This window comes from Patiria miniata, unplaced genomic scaffold (genome assembly GCF_015706575.1).
Source record: "Patiria miniata isolate m_02_andy unplaced genomic scaffold, ASM1570657v1 HiC_scaffold_20, whole genome shotgun sequence".
Taxonomy (NCBI): domain Eukaryota; kingdom Metazoa; phylum Echinodermata; class Asteroidea; order Valvatida; family Asterinidae; genus Patiria; species Patiria miniata.
The window spans coordinates 38,713,788-38,740,806 of NW_024037059.1; the positions used below are offsets into that span (position 1 = coordinate 38,713,788).

At 42.9% G+C, this 27,019-nt stretch overlaps 1 protein-coding gene across 1 annotated transcript in view; it reads left to right on the forward strand.

The window, feature by feature from the left end:
* The window catches only part of LOC119728107, a 98,411-nt gene that overhangs the window by 45,397 nt on the left and 25,995 nt on the right, over nt 1–27,019 (forward strand). Inside the window, exons 25-46 of the mRNA XM_038200179.1 lie at nt 12–231; nt 895–1,210; nt 1,577–1,644; nt 2,685–2,951; nt 4,089–4,352; nt 4,790–5,071; nt 12,992–13,261; nt 14,062–14,598; nt 16,337–16,684; nt 17,369–17,719; nt 18,094–18,384; nt 19,068–19,358; nt 20,034–20,312; nt 21,664–22,236; nt 22,533–22,553; nt 23,274–23,440; nt 23,663–23,749; nt 24,269–24,401; nt 24,693–24,847; nt 25,372–25,450; nt 26,019–26,153; nt 26,562–26,606. Of these exons, the coding sequence (XP_038056107.1) occupies nt 12–231; nt 895–1,210; nt 1,577–1,644; nt 2,685–2,951; nt 4,089–4,352; nt 4,790–5,071; nt 12,992–13,261; nt 14,062–14,598; nt 16,337–16,684; nt 17,369–17,719; nt 18,094–18,384; nt 19,068–19,358; nt 20,034–20,312; nt 21,664–22,236; nt 22,533–22,553; nt 23,274–23,440; nt 23,663–23,749; nt 24,269–24,401; nt 24,693–24,847; nt 25,372–25,450; nt 26,019–26,153; nt 26,562–26,606 (5,179 nt within the window). The remainder of the gene's footprint in view (nt 1–11; nt 232–894; nt 1,211–1,576; nt 1,645–2,684; nt 2,952–4,088; nt 4,353–4,789; nt 5,072–12,991; nt 13,262–14,061; nt 14,599–16,336; nt 16,685–17,368; nt 17,720–18,093; nt 18,385–19,067; nt 19,359–20,033; nt 20,313–21,663; nt 22,237–22,532; nt 22,554–23,273; nt 23,441–23,662; nt 23,750–24,268; nt 24,402–24,692; nt 24,848–25,371; nt 25,451–26,018; nt 26,154–26,561; nt 26,607–27,019) is intronic.

Sequence of the window (27,019 nt, forward strand, 5' to 3'; positions counted from 1 at the left end):
TTCACATCCAGGTTTATCTGGGCGACATAGGCCAGCTCTACAAGATCCGCATCGGCCACGACAACGCGGCCCAGGAGGCCAGCTGGTACCTGAAGACCGTACGCATGCTGGACCTGAACGAGTCCACGGAGGTGGAGTTTGCGTTTGATCGCTGGCTGTCTGAGAAACACGACGACTTGGACGTCTGGCGAGAACTGCCTGCTGTCGTCACCGGGAAGAAACCTCTGCCTGGTTGGTATCTTAGAATGTGGCTTTGAATTATAGTTAAATTGAATTTTATTTTCTCGGATTTCCATTCAGAAAGACAAGGATTACAAATTGTTTTCTTAACCCCTTAAGGACGGGAAGCGGTCATGGCCGCGGCCGCTAATCCTCATTGGAATGCAGTTGCCAGCTGTGGTATGCCATGGCACAGGGCTAGTGGGTAGTTCCACAGCTGCTGCTTTTGTGCAGTCCCGCTACCACACAAAGGCTGTGCAGTCATGCGGGCCACTTGCTCTATGCGTGGAGGAATGTCCCCATTACACCCCGTCCTTAAGGGGTTAAAATACACAGAATTGCAAAGTCAGTGGCACAGGCTTTCAAGTACATGTATTCCTACTTTTCCTTCTTTTCCGGAGGTTTTTTTTCTCCCTTGCTCCTACTTTTCCTACTTTTTTCTTCAAATACCTACTTCTCCATACTTTTTTGTCCTACAGCACCGCAAAATGAAATCTCATTAAATATATTTCCATTGCAACTGTACTTCCAAGAGCTTAGTTGAGGATGGAGCACAAGTGTTGTGAGTACAGAACTTGCCAAATGAGGCTTATGATGCTGTGGACATGGGTGAGTACCAAGAAAACTTTTCAAAGCCCTCAGAGGATATAACACTTGACATTTCTTGTCCCACAGTCACCAGATACTACATCCAGGTGTACACCGGCAGCGAAGAGAACTCCAAGACGGACGCCAGCGTCTACCTCCAACTCTGGGGCAAAAACGGCGACTCGGGCAAACGCCACCTGGTCCGCTCCAAGAACAACAAGGACAAGAAGTTCCTGGCGGGCCAGATGGATGTCTTCGAGATCGAGGCCGTGTACCTTGGCCGTCTGCTGAAGGTCACCGTGGGACACGATGGGAAGGATCCCGGCCAGGGCTGGCTCCTGGAGAAGGTGGTCGTCAAGGAGTCCAAGAACGCCAAGAACGAAACTCTCTTCCCTTGTAAAAAGTAAGTCCAGAAGTGTGGATTTTTTTTTCAAAGAGTGTAAAACATTCTGCATTGTGTGAGGTGGTTTAATTGCTACGGAGAGTGAAAAACACCCACGATCTTTTTCTTTCTTGTCTGTTTGTTTTCTGGTTTATTTTTGGAGCCTTTGGCCCGGTGCGGTTTCTAGCCTTTTTGAGGCAATTTCTACTTTAAAAATTTAAAGACAGTTGCGAGGTTTGAACCTACGACCTCCGAATTGCCGTTCGGGTGCTCTACCAACTGAGCTATCCAGCCCCAAGTTGGCGGTTCCCCAATTCGTCACTATCTATGTTTAAGGGGTGCTAGTCAGAAACCAAAATTTTGTTCTGTTGATGTTGTCTCCTACAGGTGGTTAGATGCAGGACAAGATGATCAGAAGATAGAGAGAGACCTCACACCGGCCAAACCAACGTCAGGTAAGCAAGGATGAATCTCCTCAATTCCATAAGACATTCCCCTCAATCAGGCTTGCCCATTGCACTTACTTCACCTACCCCCTCTGTGACTTAAGATCTAAATTCCCAGACATGCCAACACACAATAGCAAGGTCCTGCCTCAGTCAAACGGTAGGGCCAGTATCACAACTCCAGTGGTACCACTTGTGATAATTTATTCGTACGTCAACAGGCCAGTATGTTTATTCATGAGAACAAAACAATGATATCAAGAGCATTGCTGTTACTTAGTCAACCAGTCACATTAAAGCATTTTTAAGAAACGGTTGTCGTTGAGCTACCACACAGTAGCCTAGTGGATAGCGAGATGAGCTATGGATACAAAGATCCCTGGTTCAAATCCACGTCGTCGCTGCTCATTTATTTTCACTATTTTTCTTCTCTGAGTTTATCGTTGAGATAATTTTAATTTAAGGAAAAAAGAGAACGATAACCTTGTGGGGAGCTGTGGTCCAACGGTTACAGTGTTCGACTCGTGTGCCATGGTACACGGGTTCAAATCCTGACCGTGGGAACATGGTGCTTGTGCTCTTGAGCAAGGCACTTTACCATTATTGCTTCATCCTTCGGATGGGACGTAAAGCCGTAGGTCCCGTGTGTTGTGTAATGCACGTTAAAAGAACCCAGTAACACTTGTCGCTAAGAGGAGGGGTTTGCCCCGGTGTTTCTGGCAGTGGCTGCAATATGCGCCGCAGCACCTAGCAAAAAGGTGCTACATAATGGGTCTCATAATGTTCATATACTTCATTTACCCGGCTTTGGTTGCATTCTCCCTTAGCGCTTTGTATCCTCTGGCAAAAAGCGCTATATAAATACAGTTATTATTATTATTATTATTAACCTACCTGTCTTTCAGTGATTCAAAGGAAAAACATAAATTATCGTAAGTGGTACCTTAGCAGTTGTGATACTAGCACTACCCGGTCAAATACTGCTCAACCAGCTTCGTATCGTCTAAATCTGACCATATGTACATCTGTCTAAACCTGTGTCTTTGCAGCACCCAATCCCGTAACGTCCGAATCGGCTGCCAGCAAAACCGACAGCATCACGGTCTCCTGGAAGCAGCCGACCTCAGGAAAGGTCACAGGTTACCGGGTGACCTGTGACCCGCCGGACGCGCCGGCCTCCGAGGTCATCATCGCAGACGCCAAGACGACTAAGGCAGAGTTTGGCGGTCTGACGGCCGGCAAGGCCTACCAGTTTGAGATAGTGACGACCAACGGCGAACTGGAGAGCGATAAAGTCACCCTCAAAACCAATGCCAGTAAGTACATGAAATGAACCACAAAGGGCGAACTCACTGGGTGCACTTTTTTAAAGTCATAAAAGATCCTTTGCAATTATCACAAAAGTAACATACCAAAAGTATTATCAAATACCAAAAGTATTACCAAAAGTATATCAAAAAGCTTACTTGGATTAAAGATTGAACTGGTGAAATTAACACCCCGTGAAATTATTCCGTCTGACTAGCTGTCATTTTATAGAAAAAATAAAGAAATGTAGGTGATTTCCAACGATCAGTCACTTGACTGATTTCGTGTTTCTTGATCAAAAGGGTGTGCATGGTTTTTCACTGTTTTCTCAAAAAGTGTAATATCCACTGAGCTGGAACTTTAACAAGCTAGGTTTTGAACATTCTTTTTTGGATTTTGAGTTGTATTTTTCTTGGAAATGAACAAAATGTATGGAAAGAAAAATGATCCTATATGAGAGTACGCTCGGGCCCAATTTTGAGCTAATGCATCAAGCGGGAATATTGCTTAGCCGTTTTATGTGCTAAGCATGAATGAGCTAAGCTAACAAAATGCCCGTCAATTTTGTGAATTACCAAGGATCTGAGGATCAGCCATAAGGCCAAAAAAAAAAAGTCTCCGGTTTCTGGTATGCGCGCGCGTTGCCGTAGCAGTGCGCGTCGGCAAAATGAAAAAGTTTTTTTTTCAATGAAAGATGATGTCTCAAAACCGCCAAACTCACTGATTTGACTGGAATCCTGCTGCTGCACAATTTTAACGTGTGTTCAGATTGGGTTATGGTCGAGAATAAGCTTTATGTGGCCTCTCTGGACTCCCATATATTTGCACTAAGTTTAGTCGGGCACCATTCGCAGTCATCAGCCGACATTTGAAGCAAAAAAATCAGGTAAAAAAAAAAAAAAGCCGCGTCGCCGCACCACTTTTTGGGCAAGCTCCATACCAGAAACCGGAGACTTTTTTTTTGGGCCTAAAATATTGAAGGCATAGTTACCAGGACTGGTTCTAGGTAGCTGGAAACAGAGGTTTTTCTGGCTTTTCATCATTTTGCTTTTATCTTGTCAACAGCTTTAAGGTATTTTCTGAATGTAACAATTTGTGAAAACTTTCTTGACATCAAGTAAGTGTATCTTTCTGTGCCCTGACAGAGCCCAGCCCTGTTCTGGACGCGATCCTAGACAGCACCGCAGACACCATCGTCGCATCCTGGACCCACCCCCAAGGGGAGCTCTCCGGCTACAAGCTTCGCCTCACCCCTCCGGACGCCAAGAAGTCCTCGCTGAGGATCAAAGACCCAAGCAAGACCAGGGCCGAGTTTACGGGGCTGACACCAGCCAAGAAATACAAGGTGGACATCACGACGATCAGCGGGGAACTGGAGAGCGAAAAGGTCACAGTGCAAGAAACGACAAGTAAGAAATTTGTCTCTCTAATTTAAGCCACGCCTCACTTTTTAAACCCACGGTAAATGTTGGCATAATTGTGTACATTTTCCCAAGTTATACATCTCCACCATTAAGTCAAGTCTGTCATGAGCCAATATGGCCCATCAGGCCGGCGTTTATCTCCCGTTTCCTTGGCATGAAATGACTGAGAATAATTCATTCCCCCTGGATGGGATGCTAGTCCATTGCAGGTTACCCATTTATACTCCTGGGTGGAGAGAGGCAAGTGGGGTGAACTGGCTTGCCCAAGGACACAACATATGGCCAGCAGCTGGATTTGAACCCCTGACCCTCTGATCATGAGTCACGAGCCCTAACCACTAGGCCACACTCCCCCAACTCTCCACCGTACTAACCTGACATCAAATTTACATGTTGCTTTGTTTTTTTTCTTGTTGCCGCAGAGATGCCGGAAATCCGCGTGCTTAAAGTCCCCAGCGCCGAGACCACCAAAACCACCAGCGACTCGCTGACGGTCTCTTGGACCAAACCGGAGGGGGACGTCACTGGCTACCGACTCACCATCCTGCCAGCTGAGGGCGCTTCGCCGGATATCAAGATCGACAGTGCCGACAAGACGACAGCAGAGTTTAAAGGGTTGTCGTCTGGTCAAGAATACACAGTGGAGGTGTACACCGTCTACAAAGACCGAGAGAGCGAGAAAATGACACTCACAGCAAGAACAGGTAGGTATTTTTTTTCCCCCAGCACATTGCGACCATGTGTATCCTCACTCAGTGGATTAATGTATTACTTTCGTCGTTCTGAATGGCAGTGGCACGGCACTTGTTCTAAACGCCGTGCCATTGCCGTGCCGAACTCAATTCAGTTGGAAGTTGGGGCAAACAGTTCAGGAATGCGTTTGCTCACAATACCCTCTCTCGCGTCCGCATCACAGGAAGTGAAATAAGCGCGAATGTTTGATTGCGCTGAAAGTCTCAGCGCAATCAAGCTCACAGGAACTACTTGAGTCTTTTCTTTTCAGTTTAAAATATTATTGCAATCTTCTGCTATCACAAGAGCTAATTCTTGATTAACTAATGTGAACCAGAATTAGCCAAGGTAAACAAAGTCCGCAAGCCGGCCGCAGAGGCTACCACGGATACCGTCACCGTCACCTGGAAGAAGCCAGAAGGCGAGGTTACCGGTTACCGGCTAACCTGTGCCCCGAAGGAGGCTGACAAAAAGTCAGCCGGCAAGGAACTCAAGCTTGACGACGCGGGGTGCCAGACTGCCACATTCGAGGGTCTTGCGGAGAGCACCGAGTATGTGATCAAGATTTACACGGTGGCCGGCGACCGGGAGAGCGAGAGGGCTAAAGTTAACGCGACTACCAGTGAGTCAGAAAAGTCGGAAAATCGACTGTGTGACGAGCACCGATTGAAGTGTAGATTGACGCGCACTCACAGTTCTGTCCAGTCCTCGTTTGTGTGATTGACACCAGTGTTTATGTAGGGAGGTATTCCGCCCAAGATTTGCACTTAGTATGTGTTGAATCAATGTTGCTCATGGGCCTGTTTATTACTGGTTTTCTCGACATGAGACTACATGTATGTCTATCCCACCTTGATAGGATGCAAGACCATTTCATGTTATGTCAGTATCTAGACAAAGAGAGGCAAGTACAGCGTATGTCAATAAAAACGCAGGATTCAAAGCGATTTTTTTTCTGAGAAAATTATGCTACTGGTGTGCCTAATTTGATAAGGATTTGATTGTCCATCATTTCATCTTTGACAAGATTTTTGTTTGGTGGAATTTGGACTTTTGGTTCAAAAGTTATGACAAGTTTTTTGAAGCCCTTCTGAAGCGGGTTGGTCTGATTCAATGACCTTAACACAACGACCAGTTATGTACAATGCAGGTATGCATTGAAGACAATTAAACCAGAACAAAACTTTCTTTGAAACAACTGATGATAAGTATCACTTAAATTTAATAACTGGACTATCATTGTTTCAAAGCATCATGAATTATTGACTAATAACATTGATTGTGGACTAAAGGATTATGTAAGCCTAATCCTGCCACACATGTCCTTCTTTGTGATCCACAAATACTTTCACCTGTACTGAATTCAAACCTTTCATTAGGTATGTGTGATTTCACAAATCAGACCAGCTTGGAATTTATAACCCTTCTTCAATGTACTCTATCTCTGGACAGGATTGTCCAAATGAGATGGGATAAAAAGCATAGTGAAGAGAAGGAAAGGTACTTTGAAAAGAGGGTTAACATTATGATGAATAGGGGTGGTTTATATTCTTAATATTTTTGTTTTTAATCCTGCGTTTTTATTGACACACGCTGTATGTGTGGAATGGCTTGCCCTAGGGCACATCCTATGGCCAACAGCTGGATTCGAACCCCTGACCCTCTGATCATGTCACGAACCCAAACCACAATATGCCACACTCTTGTCTACATGTGGTAATTTTCAATATCCAGTACTACCAATGAAATGAAATAAAAGATGTGAAAAGTGTATCACAATTTGAGATTTATGTGTTATGTTCACATGTACCTTACTGTTTTATCACTACTAACACGTAAGACGAGTGTTCTTCCAACAGAAAATTATACGTGGATTTGATCAAAAAATTTTCGTGATTGTGAATCACTTTTGTGCCCATTGTAGAATTTCTGCAAATTGCTTCAATTGTAAACATTTACCCAATCCCAAAAAACAGAATCGGCGACAGTCCCCACGGTAACTGAACCAAACGCTGAAGCAGGCACAGACAGTATCCTCGTAACATGGACCAAGCCTGCAGGAGAGACGACTGCTACCGGTTACCAGCTAACGTGCTCCCCGAAGGGGGCCGGGGAGGGTGACACACCCCGTCAGATAACCCTGGACACAGGGGAGGCCTCACAGGCCACGTTTGATCAGCTAGAGCAGGGGCGGGAGTACGAAGTGCAGATTGTTGCCGTTTTTGGCGAACAAAAGAGCGATGCTGTCTCTGTCGCGGCGCAGACTAGTGAGTTGTGTGCTTTGGATTCTGTGGAAGATGTGACAGCTAGTGATTTTTTTTTTTTCAAATCTAAGTCTTATGGCTTAACCCTAACAACTCAACCCATCAAACCCCAACAGCATGTTTTGTTGGAATCTGTCAGGATGGGTACAGTACTCCTAAAATACATTGGGTTGGCACACCTCCAGAAACAAAGTCAGAAATATGTGTGTGCAGTTTCCCATATGGTGTTGGAATTTGCCAGGATGGGTATGGTTCCTAGTAAATCATGCTAGGGAGTTAGGGTTAATAGTGTTTACAGTTCACTGAAGTGTGAAACAGATGGCTGTTTTTATTTATCTCTTGATGAGAATCAACTGTGAAACGGCCATCTGGTTCATAATAGTGTGTTTCTATGAATTGAATATAGTGATGCAAATGAAAGAATTTTTACCTTCAAAAGTACTCTCAAACTCTCAAAATGAAAGAAATCTTAACTTCCAAACATACTAACACCCTCCCCACTTCCCCCCTCCCCCAAAAAACAACTTTGAATGAACTCCAATATGTTCTTTCTCTATTTTTATGCAGAGTTTGAAAACAGCAATTTTTCACACTTTTCACATTTCCTTTTTGAATTAACTTCTGTTTCCCTCCTTATTCCAATTAAAAAGAAAATAAAAAAATGTGGACTCTTAAGCAATTTCCCCATCCTGTTGCTTGCAATGATACCACAGAAGTCGTCAAGGTGAGCAAAGTGCGAAAGGCATCCGTTGCTGAGACGGGCATAGCAAGCATCGCCATCTCATGGAAGAAACCGGAAGGAAATCTCTCAGGGTACCTCATCACTTACTCGGAGACAGGCAGTGCCTCGGAAGACAAGAAAAACAAATCCAAGAAATCCAAGAAGAAGCCTAAGGAGGAGACAAACGAGTCACAAACAGAGGAAGTTGCTGAAAATAAGGAATCTACAGAGAAGAAAGATGCCGAGGATAAAGAAGCTGAAGACAAGACGAAATCCGACAAAACCAAAGATGATTTGAAGGAGATGAAGATTGAAGATCCAGACAAGACTGAAGTCGTCTTGGAAGAGCTGAGGTCGGACGTGGAGTACACCATCAAGATTTACACCCTAGATGGTGATAGAAAGAGCGATAGAGTCAAGTTGACAGCCAGGACGAGTGAGTCTGAGTGTGAAGTATTATAAGCACCTTCACAGTGTGTGGTATTTCTGCACCATTTGCCTTCAACTGCACTTTCAAATCACTGGACGAAGTTTCAGTTTAATACTTTTGGTATTTCTTGAGTTATTGCCCAGACAACGAGTGTGTTCTTTTTCTTCACTGCAATGACTGCCACAGTATCCATTGTGCGTCTTGCTTTTGATCTCTTGATGTGCCACAAATTTCACTCTGGGCCAGTTATACCACTGACGCCCTTTCCTCTTTCTGATCTTGATTCATATTTATAGTCTACCGGTTCCTCTCCCAAAGCAGAGAGTTTTGTTGGGAGGGATAGTTCAGTGTGTGTGAGTGGGGAAGGGACTATAGAAGTTAGGGATAAAGGAGGATTTTGACTGTGAAACCAACTAATATGTTTCCGAGGAGTGCCGTAGTTTTGACTAACGCTAAAATGCGTGGATTTGTTTGTGAATTGAAGAATATCAAATAAAAATTGTTGTGATAGTAAGAATCAGGCAACAATTAAGAAAGTGACTTACCTACATGTATTTATCAACTTCCAGTTTGTTTGTTTGTGTTTTTTGAGATACATTATGTTGAGAGGCCGATTTGCAACAGTCATTATACTTACATGTAAGCACGGTAACCCTCTTTCACCAAGAAATGCTGTAAATAACGAGTAACGTGAACATTTAATCCGCTGTTTTAGAGCAACTTGCCGAGCTGAATCCAGTCCAGGATCTCTCCTGGGAAGCCTCCAAGACCACAAACTCTGTCACCATCTCCTGGAAGCCAGCTCCTCCAGACGAGAACACCAATGTCTCGGGCTACCGTCTGACGTATTGCTTGAAAGAACAAGCATCTCAGGAAAACAGTACCTCCCAAGAAGAAGAGATGATATTAGACAAAGAGGAAACTAACGAATCAAATGGCACTGTAGAAAGCAAAGACAGACCCGATCAAGTCACTGCGGGTTCTAAAGACATTGAGATCGCCGGAGCGGACACCTTATCGGCAGAGTTGACTGATCTGGAGATTGGTCGGGAGTACGTTGTGACAGTCTTTGCTGTCAGTGAGGATGGGCGAGAGAGTCAGGGCACTAGCCTGGAGGTGGTTCCAAGTAAGCATCAAAGCGTGCGGTTTACATTTCTGCGTGTTTTTGCACTCTGCACATTGTGTTAGTTCACTCCAGCACTAGCTCTCGAACAGAACCAATTGTTTACAGAGCCAATTTCGCAGAGATTTTTTTTTTAAGCAGAATATGCTGCTCAGCGACTTTCGTTACTAAGCACGAATCAGCTTAGAGCTGAATGGACTTCTGCTTTGTCAGTGTCCGTGCTTACAATTTCTGCTATAGAGTATTATGGGTGTTATATTGTGACATTTTGGTGTGTGATTATTTTTTCGCTAAGACTATTTTTATAAGATGTCTTAAGATGAAAAGGGCAGTTGATCTCAGAAAGGTAAGTTCTGAAAGCAGAGATCTTTAATAAAAAATTCCACCTTCATCATGTTCACAAAAATCTTGCAGAAGCTGTGAAGGTGAACAAAGTGCGGAAGGCATCCGTTGTTGAGGCGGGAACAACAAGCATCTCCGTCTCGTGGAAGAAACCTGAAGGAGGTGTCTCGGGGTATCTCGTCACTTACTCCGAGACGCAAACCACGGCGGCAGATTCTAAAGACAAGAAAAACAAATCCAAGAAGACCAAGAAGAAGTCTAAGGAGGAAACTAACGAGTCACAAACAGAGGAAACTGCTGAAAAGGAAGAAGTTACAGAGAAGAAGGAGAAGGAGGAAGAAGCTAAAGACAAGACGAAATCTGACAAAACCAAAGATGATTTGAAGGAGATGAAGATTGAAGATCCAGACAAGACTGAAGTCGTCTTGGAAGAGCTGAGGTCAGACGTGGAGTACACCATCAAGATTTACACTCTAGATGGTGATAGAAAGAGCGATAGAGTCAAGTTGACAGCCAGGACGAGTGAGTCGAGAGTGTGCACACAAACACCTTCACAGTTTGTCGTCTTTTGTCTGCACAGTATCAGCACCCAGTGTCTTTTGTATATTTTATCATTACAACTTCTTAAGAATGAAGTTGTGTAGATTAAATGCAATAAACTTTTATCAAAAAATGTTTTGGTCATATCTGAATTTTCAATTACTAACAATTTTGAATGTGCATTAACAACTGTTGACCTGTATAAAGTTTTTTTTGGAGAGATATTTCTTACTTCATATCTTTTTATTTCTGGCATAGCTGCAGCAATGATTCCTCAGGTTTTAGAGGCACAGATTGAGGAGACATCTCAGACAACGGTCACTGTTTCCTGGAAGAGACCCGATGACGAGAGAATCAGTGGGTACCGGCTCTCCTGCCGGCCAGTAGGCAAAGACGATCAAGAGGTATCCGAGGCAAATGGTAGTCACGACGACAAAGTCAAGGATGCAGAAGCAACTGGAGAATCTGAAGACAAAATGGAGGTATCCGAGGCAGCAGGTAGCCATGACGACACAGCCAAGGATGCAGATGCTACCGGAGAATCTGGTGACAAGATGGAGGAGGAAGCAACGGAGGTAACAGAGAAACTTGCCAAGACAGAGGAGAAAGGAGAAGAGAAAAGCGACAATCAGCCCGGAGGTGGAGAATCTGAAGACAAAATGGAGGTATCCGAGTCAACAGGTAGCCACGACGACGCAGCCAAGGATGCAGATGCTACCAGAGAATCTGGTGACAAGATGGAGGAGGAAGGGGTGCAGGAACAGGAGAAAAAACTCTCTGAAGAACCTGGAGAGATTTCTGAAGATAAAACTGGAACTGAAGAGGATAAGGATGCAGAAAATGAAGATACCAACGTCTTGACGATTGTCCTGGAGGATGCAGAAGCTACTCAGGCGACATTCGAAGGCCTGCAGCCTGGGACGGAATATGAGATAACAATCTACGCACGCGCTGCAGAGGCCGAGAGCGAGAGTGTCTTGCTGCGATCAACCACATGTAAGATATTTCTGAACCATCAAGGCTTGCTGTGTGTGCCACCACATGGTTTTGTCAGCCACTGGTGTCAACTATTGCACGCGTGGATGTCAACTATTGCACGCGTGGATGTCAACTATTGCACGCGTGGATGTCAACTATTGCACGCGTGGATGTCAACTGTTGCACGTTTGCTGATATCACTTGTGGCTCACATGTCACTTATTGCACTTGCTGCAGTGAATAATTGTTGCCTTTGTGATGAATAAAACTACTGTACCGGTAGAGCCATTGTACTAATTATAATGCAGTGTATACTACTCCTGTTGATATCAACTGTTACACATGTTGATATCAGCTATTGCACATGTGATGTCAACTACAGCACACATCTTGTCATCAACTACTGCCAATGCTGCTGTGTGTTGCACACTTTGATGGCTTTAACACAAGCTGTGTTGGTGTGAGTTCGGCTATTTTTATATCAACCATAGAACATGTTGATGTCAACCAACCTGTGTTGATATCAACTACTACTGTGTGTTGATGTAAAACTACTTAACAATTGTTGAATGATGTGATGTGGGATAAGACGTTTTTAAACCCGAGGGGGTTAAACTTGCTCCTTGTTGCACGAGAGTGACACATGCATTTACAACTTCGTTCAGTGTGCAACTTAACACGTTAACATTTGTCACTCCAGAATGTGAACCATTTCACCCCTTTTTATGCAGCTGTTAATAGCACTCTGTAAATTATTTAAGTGTGTTTTGCACAATGAATTACCACAGTAACTGATAATAAAAAGCAATTTGAAATATTTGTGGTTTGCCGTGACACCATAATGTGAGTTATTGTTGCTTCGGATAAAAACCTGTCTACATGTAAACTCAGCATTTCAAATTGTCCGTTTTTTCCTGGTTACAGTGTAGGAGAACGAAGGCAGAATGCCCCAGCATTAAATGGTTTATTCGTGCTAAATATAAACGATTTTGTGTTTTTCTCTGTGCCACACTGCCACTCACTTTGTTGGTGTTTCTGATAATTTGAATGTAATTCTACCCTGATAATTTGAATGTAATTCTACACTGAAATCAGATCACAGGTAAGATTGTGCATTATAACTACAGCCATCTTCCTTAACCCTAAAAGGGCGGGGGGGGGGGGGGGGGGGCGGAATCCCCCTGAACTTTTTCCGGTGGGGGGGGGGGGGGGCGGAATCCCCCTGAACTTTTTCCGCGATAGCCTTGAATTTTTTTTCGCAACCCGAGCTGTTATGACTTTTTAGCCTCGAGCCTTGCGCATCTTTTGATACCAAAAACATAAAAATCTGCCCCCCCCCCCCATTGGACCCCCATACATTGGACCCTAAATTTATAGAATGACCCATAAAAGAAGCTTCATTCTGTATTCAAAAGTGTTTCAGACTGTTGTTTCAGGGTCCCTGAAAGCTAGTAGTTCCCGAACCTCATAGCACAATTTATTCTCCCTCCGCAGACGCAAAAAGCAACCAGCCCAAGGATCCGATGGCAACTAGTACCCTGACTGCAATCAGTGTGTCCTGGACCAAACCAGAAGGCCAGGTGACAGGCTACAGGGTGCTCTGCACACCCGCAGATGCCGAAACCTCTGAAATCAAGCTAGACGACGGGGATACGACCGCTGCGGAGTTTAGCGGACTGACTCCCGGCCGGAAGTATGAAATTGAGATCTACGCACAGAATGGGGAAGTACAGAGCGACAAAACGACCATCTCGCAAACAACAAGTAAGCTTTTGATGGATCTCTGACTTACTTAAAGCCGTGTTCGCACTGGACTTATTTTGGTTAAACTGATAAACTGAGGGAGACTGACATTGTCAACTAACACCAAATTAGATCCACATGAAAAAATTTGATCGAACGAAAAAATGGAACATTGTCCCTTAAAAGGTTGTACCGAGTCCGTATCTGATCAGGTTCAAGGAGCTTCCTGACCCAACGAGCTGACACCTTGGATATTTGGACATGATGGTCGATTTTTTCCATTTTTCCCATTTTCAAGGTTTAATTCTCAGGAACTGGTCAAGGTTTAATTATCTGTAACAGAAGAACAAGAAAAGATAATAACTTCAAACTTTCTGTGTAATCATTCAACATGTTGAACTGCGCGCAATATCAGTCAAACCTGTACAGCTCATCTCCTTCTACCTTAGGCCGCGAACTTATCAATCACCCTTCACACTAGTAGCAACCTGCGTATGTCTCCTGTCAAATGCTGGTCAAAACATCGTCACAAAACTTCTTTATCCTGGCTCCCTCCTGTGCATTGTGATGCGCACGTCTATACGTAACCAGCGATGCAACCGTGCACCGTGGTTCGGTTCCAAATAGTCGACTAGATTAGTCCAACCATCCTGCGTTTGAGTGAAGTTGGTCGAATTATTGTTAAACATGGTCCTTGCCTAAACTTGCTCTCAGTTTTCAGTTAAAGCAAGGATAGATTGAAATTATCATGAGTTAAAAATCATCAAAATTGTCCTTATTGGTATTTGATGGAAATGGTTTGAATCATATTTGATTTACAGAGCCCAATGGAGTTCTAGATGCCAGCGTTGAGTCAAGCAGCACAGACACTGTCAACTTGGCGTGGACAAGACCCGAGGGTGACCTGACTGGTTACCGCATCGACTATCGACCAGTTAGCAACCAGGAAGCTGGTACCCAACCTGAAGACCATCCGGTTGATAAACCAGTTGAGGAACAGAATAAACCGGTTGATGGACAGGATAAACCAGTCGACCAAGATAACTTGGTTAATGGTCAGGATAAACCAGTTGATGAACAGAACAAACTGGTTAATGAACAGGATAAACCGGATAATGACCAGGCTAAACCGGTTAATGAAGAGAGTATACTGGTTGATGGCCAGGATAAACCGGTTGATGAACAGGATAAACCAGCTAACGACCAAGATGCAGAGGTTGAGACTAAAACTATCGATAGTTCTGATGCAACCAAGGCAGAAGTAACTGGTTTAACGCCCGGCCAGTCATATCGCTTCAGCATCATTACCGTCAGCAGTCAAGAAGAAAGTGAGCCAGTAACCGTCAACTGTACAACAAGTAAGTTCAATAAAACACAAACAAAGATGAAATATTTAAAGCCTAATTTCTGATGTTACTAACATTTAATTTGAAAAAAAAAATGGTCTTGTTTGATTCTTTTTCCATCTAGTGCCAGGAAAAATTCTTGATCCCCAAATTTTGACTTTGGCCGAAGCTTTCACCTGCACGTGGTCCCCGCCCATGGGCGTGGTGACAGGTTACAAGGTGGCTTGCACACCCCTATCTGGGGAAATGGAAGAGCCCACGGGGCAACCAGGGTGCTATACCGACAGTGGCTATGTAAAGACCCTGGATTTGAGCTGTAGGGAGATTTCTGTGGAGGGGCTGGACCCTGACAGCGAATACCAGGTGGCTATTTGGGCTCGGAGTGGGGAATCGGAAGGGCAGAGCGTTGTCCTGACAACACAAACAATGTCACTGGAGAGTGAGTTTTGAATTGCTGCAATAGATAATGACACCAAAACGTTGTAAAAGTGGCCAATTAGTTACGATCACATTAGCAAAATGTACCCAGATGGTTATAAATTGTTGCCAAACTGCTTACGAATCAGCATGCAGGCTGTAACTAGAGTGAAGCTACATCTACATGCAGAAAGTAGATTTTTAAATTAATATTTCATCTCCATTTTCAGTCAAAATGGACGCAGACTTTTCTTCTGTCCAATTTTGACTACAAACAAGAAAAAAATATGATAGAAAATTGTTTTGTGTGGTTTGGTTTCCCTCCACTTTTAAATTGAACTCTGATTCATATTTATAAAAGAGTTGTTTTTTTCTCTTTTTTTTAAGTAATGGCAAAAGTTTATAACCATTGGGGAAGCATTGTTAAATGCAATTGGCCCCTTTTTTACCATGTTTTGTGTCATCTGCAAACACTTCGCCGTGATGTGCACTATTGTGGCAGTTTGTGTCTCACTTTTCACTGCTGAGGATTCACAATATTCTGGACTTCTCGAGCCACATTCAGTAATTTCAGCAGCACGGTTCTGGTGTTACACTCGTGACAGTTATTGGTTTTGTGTGATACCCGGTAGTCGTCTGTTTTGTGGCAGAAATTGAAAGATGTACATTTTTATTTCAGGGGCCAAGTTTGTGTAATGATGTGCAAGAAACCAGTTTTATGAAGTTTATTATAATATTGATAGCTGGTTTCCATTCTCTCGAATTGTTTTGCAAATGAAATCTATGTCTGTGTAATTGTTGGATATTTTTTGTCACCTTCACGTACATGTAGCCAGTGGCGTAACTACAGGGGGGGGGGGGGGGTGCCCCCCTCTCTCCCATTTAAAATCATGAATTGCACAAAAACAATGTACAGTTGCCTTCAGTGCCCCCCTTGAAAAATTGGTGCACCCCCAGTTGCCCCCCCCCCCCAAATACACGTTTAGCCCTAGTTATGCCGCTGCATGTAGCTGGACACATGACACGTTTTAGAGACGCACCTCAATTACATCCGCAATATAGAACGATAAATCTAACGACGCACTTCATTGCAGCTCTGCATCACTGCTGTCAGTACATCAGCTAGAAATCTGTTTTTACTCACATAGTTGTTTTCTGTGCCATATGTAAGCAATTTTATGTTGCAATGGGCAATTTGTTCATGTAGATCTACACAGATCGATGTTTACATAAGGATAGATGTAACTCAGAAATACTCAAGTTAAGGAAATGTTATGCTCTTCTTATTATGTGCGTGAACTTCCTAACCTTGATTTTGAAACCACTCTATCAGAACCAGTCCCTGTACAAGAGGCTACAGTACAACCAACGGATACCTCCCTGGCTGTCTCCTGGATACCACCAGAGGGCGCTGTTTACACGGCCTATAAGATCACTTGCACGTTGCAGGATTCCTCCTTGGACGACAATAATGCCGCTGAGATCAGGGTAGTTAACGATCAAAAGGCCGATGTGACATTTTCCGGGCTGGTCCCTGAGACTGAGTATGTAGTACAGGTAATTGCAGTAGCTGGTACGGTGGAGAGCGAAAGTCTAGCAAAGTCTGCAACAACTACGGCAGCAAGCGAAGAGCAAGCACCAGAGATACCACCGAGTGAAGACAATGAGGTGTTACCTGCAAGTGAGTCGCGTTTGGATGTGATGCACGTGTTCATAAACGGATCAGCACTTCACATAGTTTGTCATTTCACACCTTAGTCATTTAGAGATATGCCATGAACCCTCAAGATTTATCTGTGAATGAGTGCACTGTTTTGAAAATGAGAAAAATATTTATTTCTGTAATGATTACCGAGCACTAGTTGATTCTGATCATCCCCTGTAAAGGGTATATTGCTTGCAGTGTCAGAGTTGTAGTAAAGTCCATCACAAGTAAATCACAAGCCAAATCACAAGTACAGTTACACATAATTGGGCATGAACAATGACAGAGGACTGCTTGTGTCACCGTTCATTTGAAAGTCTTGTCCTGCAATTTGAGACAAGAAAACTTTTGATTGACTTGTGATGACTTGTCGGGACTTGTGCACCAACAAAAATGCCTCTACAAAGTTATACTTCACTCTTTGTAACTCGGTTCACGTAACACGATAAGACAACAAAGTAACAAACCTAAACTTTTAATGTTTGCTTTGCCCTTCACCGAAATCAGTAAAGGGCAAAACCCTACATTGAAAAAAAGCATCTCTCTGATGTAAGATCCTAGAAAAAGTCAAAATAAGGCAAAACATGAACGCTTGAGTTTAGATTGCTGACGTGGTGTAGCTAGCATATATCTACAATTGCCCATTCTGTTATTGTATAGCTCCCAACAAGGTACTAGATGCCGCAGCGACGGGTACCAATGACTCTATACACATATCATGGAGGAATCCCGAGGGACCAATCACAGGTTTCAAGGTCGTCTGTAAGTCCACCGACCCTGACACAGAGCTCGTTAAGATCGTGGATTCCGGCAAGACCAAAGCATCGTTTAGCGGCTTGAACGCTGCCTCAGCGTACGCACTAGAGGTTTACACACTGAATGAGACTATTGAGAGCGAGGCGGTGAGCACGGAAACCATGACAACGGAAACCATGACAACTGCTGTTGAGCAGGGTGAGGAGGGAAAAGAGGCAGAAAAGGTGCAACAGGAAGAAACAGAGGATGAAGAAAGTGAGTCTAGCCGAAGTCAGGAAATGTCTTGGGAACGTCATTCTCTTCACACTTGGAAACTCTTCAGCATTTTCGGATATTCTTTTTTGGTAGACATGCCCTTGTGGAATTGAAAAGAATGTTATCCGCTGGACGTGCAATTTTCTTGTGTTGGTCATATTTTGGTATTCTTGGGCAACAACATGGGGTATGGGTTTGTCAGGGTTGATATTGAGATTTGATTTTGTTGAATAAATATATTTTCCAGGATGAAGTGACAGAAAAACATGGGATCTCTTCAAAACTATAAATAAATAGACAAAATAAAGTAAAGCAGTCTCATACAAAGAATTGATTTTAAATATTGTATAAATTAAACCATTAAACCATTCCAGAGCCAAACCCAGTCCTAGATGCCACCTTGAGCGACATTACAGACTCATCCCTTGTCGTGTCTTGGAAGAAACCGGACGGACCAATCACAGGCTTTAAAGTGGAATGCAAAAATACTTCCGACCAATCCGAGACTAGAATCCTTGATCGCGAGAAAACCTCAGTGAAGTTTTCCGAGTTGGACGCTGGGACTGAGTATACAGTGGACGTTTTCAGTCTGAACAAATGTATCGAAAGCGAAGCTGTGATGTTGACAGGGAAGACGACAGCCCAGGCTGATGCTGTGGAGGAGAGTGAGTTGCCATGGTTACCGATGAGTGGAATTGTGTGGTGCACGGATTGAAGTGACAATTGGACTCACTTTGAAGTGATCAAGACTTTTTGGCACTTGCACATTTAAGTCTCTGAAGTCAAATTTATTTCTGACAGGACAGACAATATTCTCGGCTGTTTTCCTGGAGAGGACAGTGAGTTACCATGGTAACCGATGAGTGGAATGATGTGGTTCACTGATTGAAGTGATTAAATGGGAACAATTAGCGTTCCAGCAAAAATGGGCTGTTGCCGATTAAACATCCACACACATGTTCCAGTGTCCCCACGTGTTCTTTTGTTAACGCTTCATTTTGAACATCTGTACATTCCCAAATCATAATGGGAGCAAGGAGTGTTCCAAGCTACCCATATCTTGCGTTTGCCGTGTTTTACAGATATTAAGAGGTTTTCTTGATGTCAGCTTGAAGGACAATGAAAGTCTCTACTGGCATGACTGGACAATACTCACATATTGTTCAAGTAGTTCATGTATTTATTTCAAAGTTGGATTGTTTCTTAACACAAGTTTTTTGCACCAGTGTTGCGATTTCGTACGCACCGACCTTTTTGAGTTTTTGTACTAAACCCCACTGCTTTCTTGCACACAGGTGTGAAAATTGCAAAGAGCCAATCAATTAACTAGAGAACCTTTCGCTTGCAGAGCCTCAACCTGTTCTCAATGCAAAGAGCGAGTCTCTGCAGAGTGTGCTGACCCTTTCATGGGAGAGGCCCACCGAGGGCCCAGTTACCGGCTATCGTGTCGCCCTCTATTCACCATCTTGTCCCGATGACCCAGAGATTAGGGTCGTAGGCAGTGACAAGACGAGTGTAACGTTTAGCAGCCTTGAGGTGGAGACTACCTACACTGCGAAGATTGCGACACTAAGCGGTGACTCGCTGAGTGAGGAAGTTACCATTGAGGGGACGACGCTGCCAGCGGCTGAGCAAGAACGTGAGTTTTGAGTGATGAGCGTTTCTTCAAACACCTACTATTCCGCTTCACCAAGATCAGTGAAACGTGGCTCTTTCTTTGACTGAAGTACATGTACGGTAGAGCAGTGGTCTAGTTCCTATTTACACTAATACGATGACAATTCGGAGCGTAACATTTGGTGTACCATTTAACCACGGAGATATGCGTCTTGGTGATTGTTTTTTTTTATTATATTAATTTGTCCTTTTCAAATACTATTAATAACCTTTGCTATAAACGATTGAAACAGAAAAACAGAGCAAAACTGCTGCAAGCTGCACACTGACTGGAACCTCCTAAAATAGACCCCTCCAAAAAATAATATCGGAGGTCTTGATGTTTGAAACGTCAGGCACTATTTTTATTTCCAATTGAAACTATTTTTCCCCTCCATTTTTGACAATTCAGGTCAAGTAATTTTTGAGGCTAATAGCCCTGTAGTTGAAATGATTTTAACCTTAAGTACATATTGGTTATTGATTTTGGCTGGTGTCCTTTTAAATACTTGTAGCAGAGTTAGGGTCGAGGAGTAAAAGTGTTTTAGAATTTGGCAATGGAGAAAAAAACACAACAAAACAAACTAAAAAAGTAGACCCCCAGCTCCCCTCCCCCCAAAAAAACCCCAAAACCCAAAATACACTGATGTTCCCGCAGAACCCCAGCAAGTTCTAGAAGCCGCCTGCGAGACGACATCAAACTCCCTCAAAGTCTCTTGGAAGAGACCAGCATGGCCAGTGACTGGCTACAAGATCAGCCTGTCACCCAAAGACGATCAGGACGATCCCGAGATCAGGATTCTAGACTCTGAGAAGACCTCGGTCGAGTTTGGGTCGCTGTTGAGTGGTAGAGAGTACCTTGTGGGGATTCTAACCCTGGACGGGCAGAGGGAGAGTGCGGTGGTTCAGGTTGAGGGAACGACAGAGGAGTCTGGAAGTGAGTTGGATGCCGTGGTTCGCTGCACTCATGTTGGTTGAGTTTGAAGTTTGATGTGTGTCCGAGACGCAGCCCAACCTTCATTTGCACCTAATACTTCACTGAGGTTTGGAGACAGCACAAGTGTTTGATCGTTAATAACAGTAACATATATTGCTGAGTTAATTATATAATTATTTAAATTTCTGACATTCTTTGTGTACTAACTCTTTCTTTGTCCTCAAATACCGTAGTTGACTTGTTTTTCATCGTTGGCGTATTGTTGTATGCCAAATGCATCCAAGTTTACATGTACATTTTGCACCAAGTTTTCAATGAGATTTGTAAGTTAACACATACATGTACGTGTGTATAATTGTTAAATACAGTCCCATATTTTTTCATGCATAAATAATCTGAAGTTCTTTCAGGCCTTCTTTGCGTACTTACTTTTATAGCTATATATTTTGACATTTTTGTTGTTTGGACAATACTAATTTTTTTCTCCATTTGAGATATTGATGTGTTCAAGGTATTAATTCCATTTTTCACCACATTGTCGAGTGAGTCTTGAAAGTCAGCACAAGTGTTTTATTGTCTAAAGTTGTACTCTAGATTTCTTACATATGTTCCTCCTTTGTGTATATTAACTATTTATTGACAGGAACATCTTGGATGTGCTTTACTTTTGACAAGGTTTTTTTGTCAACTTTTGAACAGTTTGTGTCATTTTCAGGAATGTCAGTCTTCTGTGTCTCAATTTATTATCCAACATAATTAATGGTTGATTTAATGACTGTCTTTGTCTGTTCACAAACACACACACTCACACACCTTGCAGTGTTAGTGCAGAGAATGACCAATCCACCAAGTATGACATGTGTTCACAGCATAAGGCCAACAAAAAAAAGTCTCCGGTTTCTGGTATTGAGCTTGCCCAAAAAGTGGTGCGGCGACGCGGCTTTTTTTTTTTTTACCTGATTTTTTTGCTTCAAATGTCGGCTGATGACTGCAAATGGTGCCCGACTAAACTTAGTGCAAATATATGGGAGTCCAGAGAGGCCACATGAAGCTTAATCTCGACCATAACCCAATCTAAAAACACGTTAAAATTGTGTCAAATCCAGTCAAACCAGTGAGTTTGGCGGTTTTGAGACATCTTCTTTCATTGAATAAAAAACTTTTTCATTTTGCCGACGTGCATGGCTACGGTGACGCGCGCATACCAGAAACTGGAGACTTTTTTTTTTGGCCTAACTAAAGTCAAAACCATTTTGCACAGTGTCGCTGCAATTTAAAACCTTTGTGTTCACACAACACTTTTTAATCACCCCCATTCAATAGTAATCACAAATGCAAATGTAATTTACAGAGCCATTGCCCGTGTTGGACCCCGAAACAAATGCCACGACGGACAGCGTGACGGTACAGTGGTCACACCCTGACTGCCAGCGCACCGGATACCGCGTGGTGTGTCGACTCAAGTCCCCCGACTCCCAGAATGCAACGGGAGGTAGTGAAGACAGCCCAGCCAATGAGAAACCAGAGGAAACCGATGAAACCAAGATGGACACCCAAGCGCCCAGTGACCATGGCAACGAGGCCTCTCACGGAGATGAAACAGCTCCCTCTAGTGACGAGAAATCGGCCAATGAGAAACCAGGGGAAACTGAGAAATCCAAGTTGGACGAACCAACACCCAGTGGCCCTAGCAACAAGGCACCACCCGGCGATGAAACAGCTCCCTCTAGTGATGAGAAATCACCAACCGATTCCAGTCAACCAACAGAGGGCGACAAACACATCGTTGAGGAGAAGAAGGTCGAGGCAGATGTCACTGAGGTGGAATTCACTGGATTGACACAAATGACGGAATACGCCTTTGACATCTACACGGTCTCCAATGACGTGGAAAGCGAGGCCGCCACAGTTGATGATAAAACAAGTGAGCTATTTTTTTATTTTAAATAATGTTTTGAAAATATTCATACATGTTGATCTTTAAAGCCCAGTCACATTATTATCTGCACAGAAAAAATATGTACTTGTAATCAGTTAGAAATAATAAAACTTGTTATAGGCCTACCTAAGGTTGTTAGTGGAAAACAAATCCCAAAACCAAAAGTAACGGTACATGTACTTCAAGGGACTAGTTTTGATAGGTCACATTTAGCATCCATTAATTACTTTATCACACCTTTACGCAATTCTGACCATTGCAATTTTTTTTTCCATTTTCAGAGAAAGTGAAGCTACCTACCCGTGAGTACATTATAATCTCAAAATTAGAAAAAAAAATCGTCTCATGCAATTTTTAATCTTTTTAACTGAAAATATATGATACTGGTCAAGGGGAAATATATATAGGATGACGTGAAGTTCCTTTACTGCCCCAAATCACTCTGCCTATTACATCCTGTACCGCCCTAAACCATCCCAGTACTCTGGGAATTTATAAATTTAGCAGGCCGCGCAATAAAGAGAATTTGGTAATCCTTACCTTTAGGACCCCGTTCCTATAAGGTTAAAAGACTCACCAAACAGCTGACTAAACTGACACTCAAAAGTGACATTCTGATATTTCTTGACACATTTGAACAGTTGGCAATGACACTTTCTGGAATATCAGCAGGTTTAATTTTGTGGAAAGAGGGCAGGGCTTTGATTTATAAGAGGGTAAAAGATGACGATGACAAACAGAAAATAGACTAAAAATGCAAGATGGCGAACTGCAAAAAAAAAGGTAGGAAAGTCACATTTTCTTTGAAAGTGCTTTCAAAATTACAACTAACATGAGTTTATCTGAAGAAAAAGACTGCTTTAGCCTGCAAAAGTCACTTTGGTACTGGACAGTCATCTGCAAAAGTCAGTTTTGAACAGAACTCGTAAAAAATAGAGGTGTCCTAAAGATAAGGATTACCGAGAATTTAATACGTAGCACAAATGCCAATGAGTTAATTTTTGTTTGTTGATTTGTTTTAGAGGGCGAATGGAAACTCTGGATGACTACTGGCGATGACTCCAAGCCGGCCCACAACGCTCGCGTTCACATCGTGGTGTACGGCGACAAGGACAAGACGGCACCGATAATGCTCACTGAGGAAGACGAACACTCGTACTTCCAGGCTTCTAACACTGATGAATTCAAGGTTAGTCATTAGAGATGATAGCAACTTGTTGATATCGCCATAGCAACTTGTTGTAATCGAGATCTGATACACCGTGCCCTCTGGAGACATGCACACAATAGGGAACAAAAGATTGTCTACGTCTCCACAGGGCAATTTCTATAGATGAATACGTCTCCACAAGGTTTTCATGAAAAGTTGTATTCTGTGACTGATCATTTGTTTCATTTTCCTTCACTACAGATCAATGTTGGTGACATAGGAGATATCTACAAGATCCGCATTGGTCATGATGACGATATTGAATGGGAGGGTTGGCATCTGAAGCAGGTATATACTGCAACGACTGCTTTGCTTCTTCTGTTCTGTCTTAGAGGGTTTTTTTAATGGACAGCACAGTGTCGAAACAGGATGAACAGTGACGAAACGGAAGACCAGCTTGTCACTTGACTTAAAGATGGATAACTTGTGATTTGTCTGTGATTTGTCTGTGCTTGGCTTGTGATTTGTCTGTGATTGGCTTGTGATTTGTCTGTGATTGGCTTGTGATTTGTCTGTGGTTGGCTTGTGATTTGTCTGTGATTGGCTTGTGATTTGTCTGTGATTGGCTTGTGATTTGTCTGTGATTGGCTTGTTCTTTGTCTGTGATTGGCTTGTGATTTGTCTGTGATTGGCGTGTGACTTGTCTGTGATTGGCTTGTGATTACTTGTGATGATGAAATGGCAACTCAATCAATTTTATCAACAACTTGTCTGAAAACTTATATTGAACTGATGGGATAAAAAAAGTCTCACAATGTGGAGGCCTTTGTTCAGCATCTCATACGATTGTGTGGTTTGCCCAACTAGGTGAAGATGGTGGACCAGCATTCCGAGGAGGAGTTGGTCTTTGATTATGATCGCTGGATGTCGCGGCGAGAGGACGACTTTGACATCGTACGCGAGCTGCCGGCCGTGAGAGAGGATCAGGAAACGTTACCAGGTAAACCTGGCGACACGTTGAAGACAAAATTTAGTAGAAATTGGGCATTACGTACATGTGACACCCTATAGAACTTTTTTATTGATATATCGGGACATGTGCAGTGCTGGTATATGCTGCATTGCATCATGGGACAGTTTATGCTACGAAGTGGGATTTTTCGCGGCACAAAGTGTTCCATAATACATTGAAAGATAAAACGTCGCTGCACAATTCCTCGTCAAAACTGGGGACCCCAGGCTAAATTTTTTTTATTTTTATTTTTCCTAAATTATTTTTGTCTGTTGCTAGTTAACGTGTACCACGTGTGCGTGTCGACTGGCGACCATTGGGCAGCCTATACCGATGCCAAGATGTGGGTTACTCTGCATGGTGAGAGAGGCGATACAGGCAAGAGAGTCCTGTACCACTCGCTGAAGCATCCCATCAAGTACATGAAGGGACAGGTGAGCTATATACTCAAATGCATGTTTGGTTTGATTTTGCAAAACAATAGAAGCCGTTGTCCGTCACCGACACCACGAACTGACTCTCATGCGTTAGTGGATGTCGGTTCGTGAAAACTGCGTAACCAACAATTTTGGTTTTACGAACTGACACGCAAGCATGTTGCGGCAATACTGGTTGAAAAAAAAACCTTGAAAGGTTTGACACGAATTTAATCCGTCTGTATTCTTGTGAGCTTCACACAAACATTTGATTAAAAACCTATTTTACTGGTGAAATTAAGATCAGTGTCGGTTCGTGAAAACGAAAATGTGCGAAGTGCGTGCATGGAATGGCGCACTGAAATGAAATTTTTATTACAAACTGTTTGGGTGTCTGATGATGACAACCATTAAAGTGGTCTGCAAAGGCACTGGCAACGCAAATTTTCTCCAACACGGCAGAGCGAGGTTAAATTTATTGTAACACAATTGTCGAATTTTGGGGCAAATATCTCTGAATATCTCTGGGTTTTTTTCTTCAGATGGACGAGTTCAAGGTGGAAGCGGTGTCACTCGGCAAAGTATCCATGGTGGAAATTGGACACGATGGTGTTGGATATGGTATGTCATCAGATCATTCAGTTTCTGCAATAAGGACAATTTTTAGGATTGGCAGCTCCTTAAAATCGTGAGGCTTCAAGTTTTGCTCCTAGATTTCAAAGCTAGAAATGAAACTGATCAAGAAATTATTATTTGTGCTTTTAAGTGCATAATTAGGAGCAAGTTAACAATCTGATAATTGAGGTAACACACTGAGTATACAGTGTTTAAGAAACGTCGGTGAAGGGCAAAACCTAATTTGATTTATATCACCCCGACGCAAAATTCCATCTTATAATAGTTTATGCGGTACCCGCTGCTATGTACATCAGATTCGAACCGGCCAGCCGATCCCGTTAGCTCGGTGGTCGAGTGGTAAGACATCTGCACTAGAAAGCAGGAGATCGTGGGTTCGAGTCCCACCCGAGTGATTTTTTTCCAACTTTCACTCGGGAGGTAACACACTGAGTATACAGTGTTTAAGAAACGTCGGTGAAGGGCAAAACCTAATTTGATTTATATCACCCCGACGCAAAATTCCATCTTATAATCTGATAATTGCTAATTGTGTTTTTTTTTTTTTCATCAGGTGCTGGTATCTTCATCAACTCGGTCAGTGTGCGTGAAAGCGAGACAGCTGACAAGGAATACCTGTTTGCATGTAACAGCTGGCTGGACGACCACATGGAAGACAGACAGACAAACAAACAACTCCAACTACTCGGTAAAATATGAGGCGTTGTCATATCACTTCTGAGTTATTGCACTTTAGTTGGTCCAGCACTGTTGGCCTAAGTTGAGGCATACAAACCATGGTACACAGATGATTTTAGTGACCATGAGAGTTGTAAAGCCCTACATTTCTAAACTTATCGATGTTGATGTATTAGAAATTGACAGGTTTGTTTTTGAAAGATTTTGTAGTCGAGTCCGTTACGAGCAAGTTACGATGTTATTAAACATTTACAGTGAAATATGGCGGAGTTTAGATCTGTTCAGCTTGTGCAAATTCACAGTGCGAATACTTCCTGTGTCGTCAGAAAGTCACATTTGCTGTTGCTGGTAGCCTCAACCATTTTATATGTACTGATCCCATGTTATTTGTTTTCTTTCATATACACATATGTTATAGGCATACGACCAATTGCAGCTGAAAACAAGGAGGAGCCATCACAAGGTATAAAGATAGTCAATTTACGATTCGACACAGTTCATTCGGCTTTTCAAATTTTTCAACACAGCTTGTCAAATTTTTGTTAAGACTATCCACTAAATTTTGTCATAGTTTCGAGCTGACAGTGTGCTTGGCGTGCAAAATCTTAAATTGAACAGCATGTTAGATGCATTAACATTTGAAATTTAAACTATTTAACTAGACAGGCCACTGGTCAAACTATTAACTGCAGAGGTAAAATTTCAACTGGGCAAGTCCAGTTGAAGTTAGTCCAATTTTGAACGAAGATACCATATAAATTCATATTACAGCTGTTCAATACACATTGTACCTGAAACTCTTTCGGGAATGATGATAGTAATTTAACCCTGTTCTCACAAGACGTCTCAAGTCAAATCCTACTTGTGATCAACTTG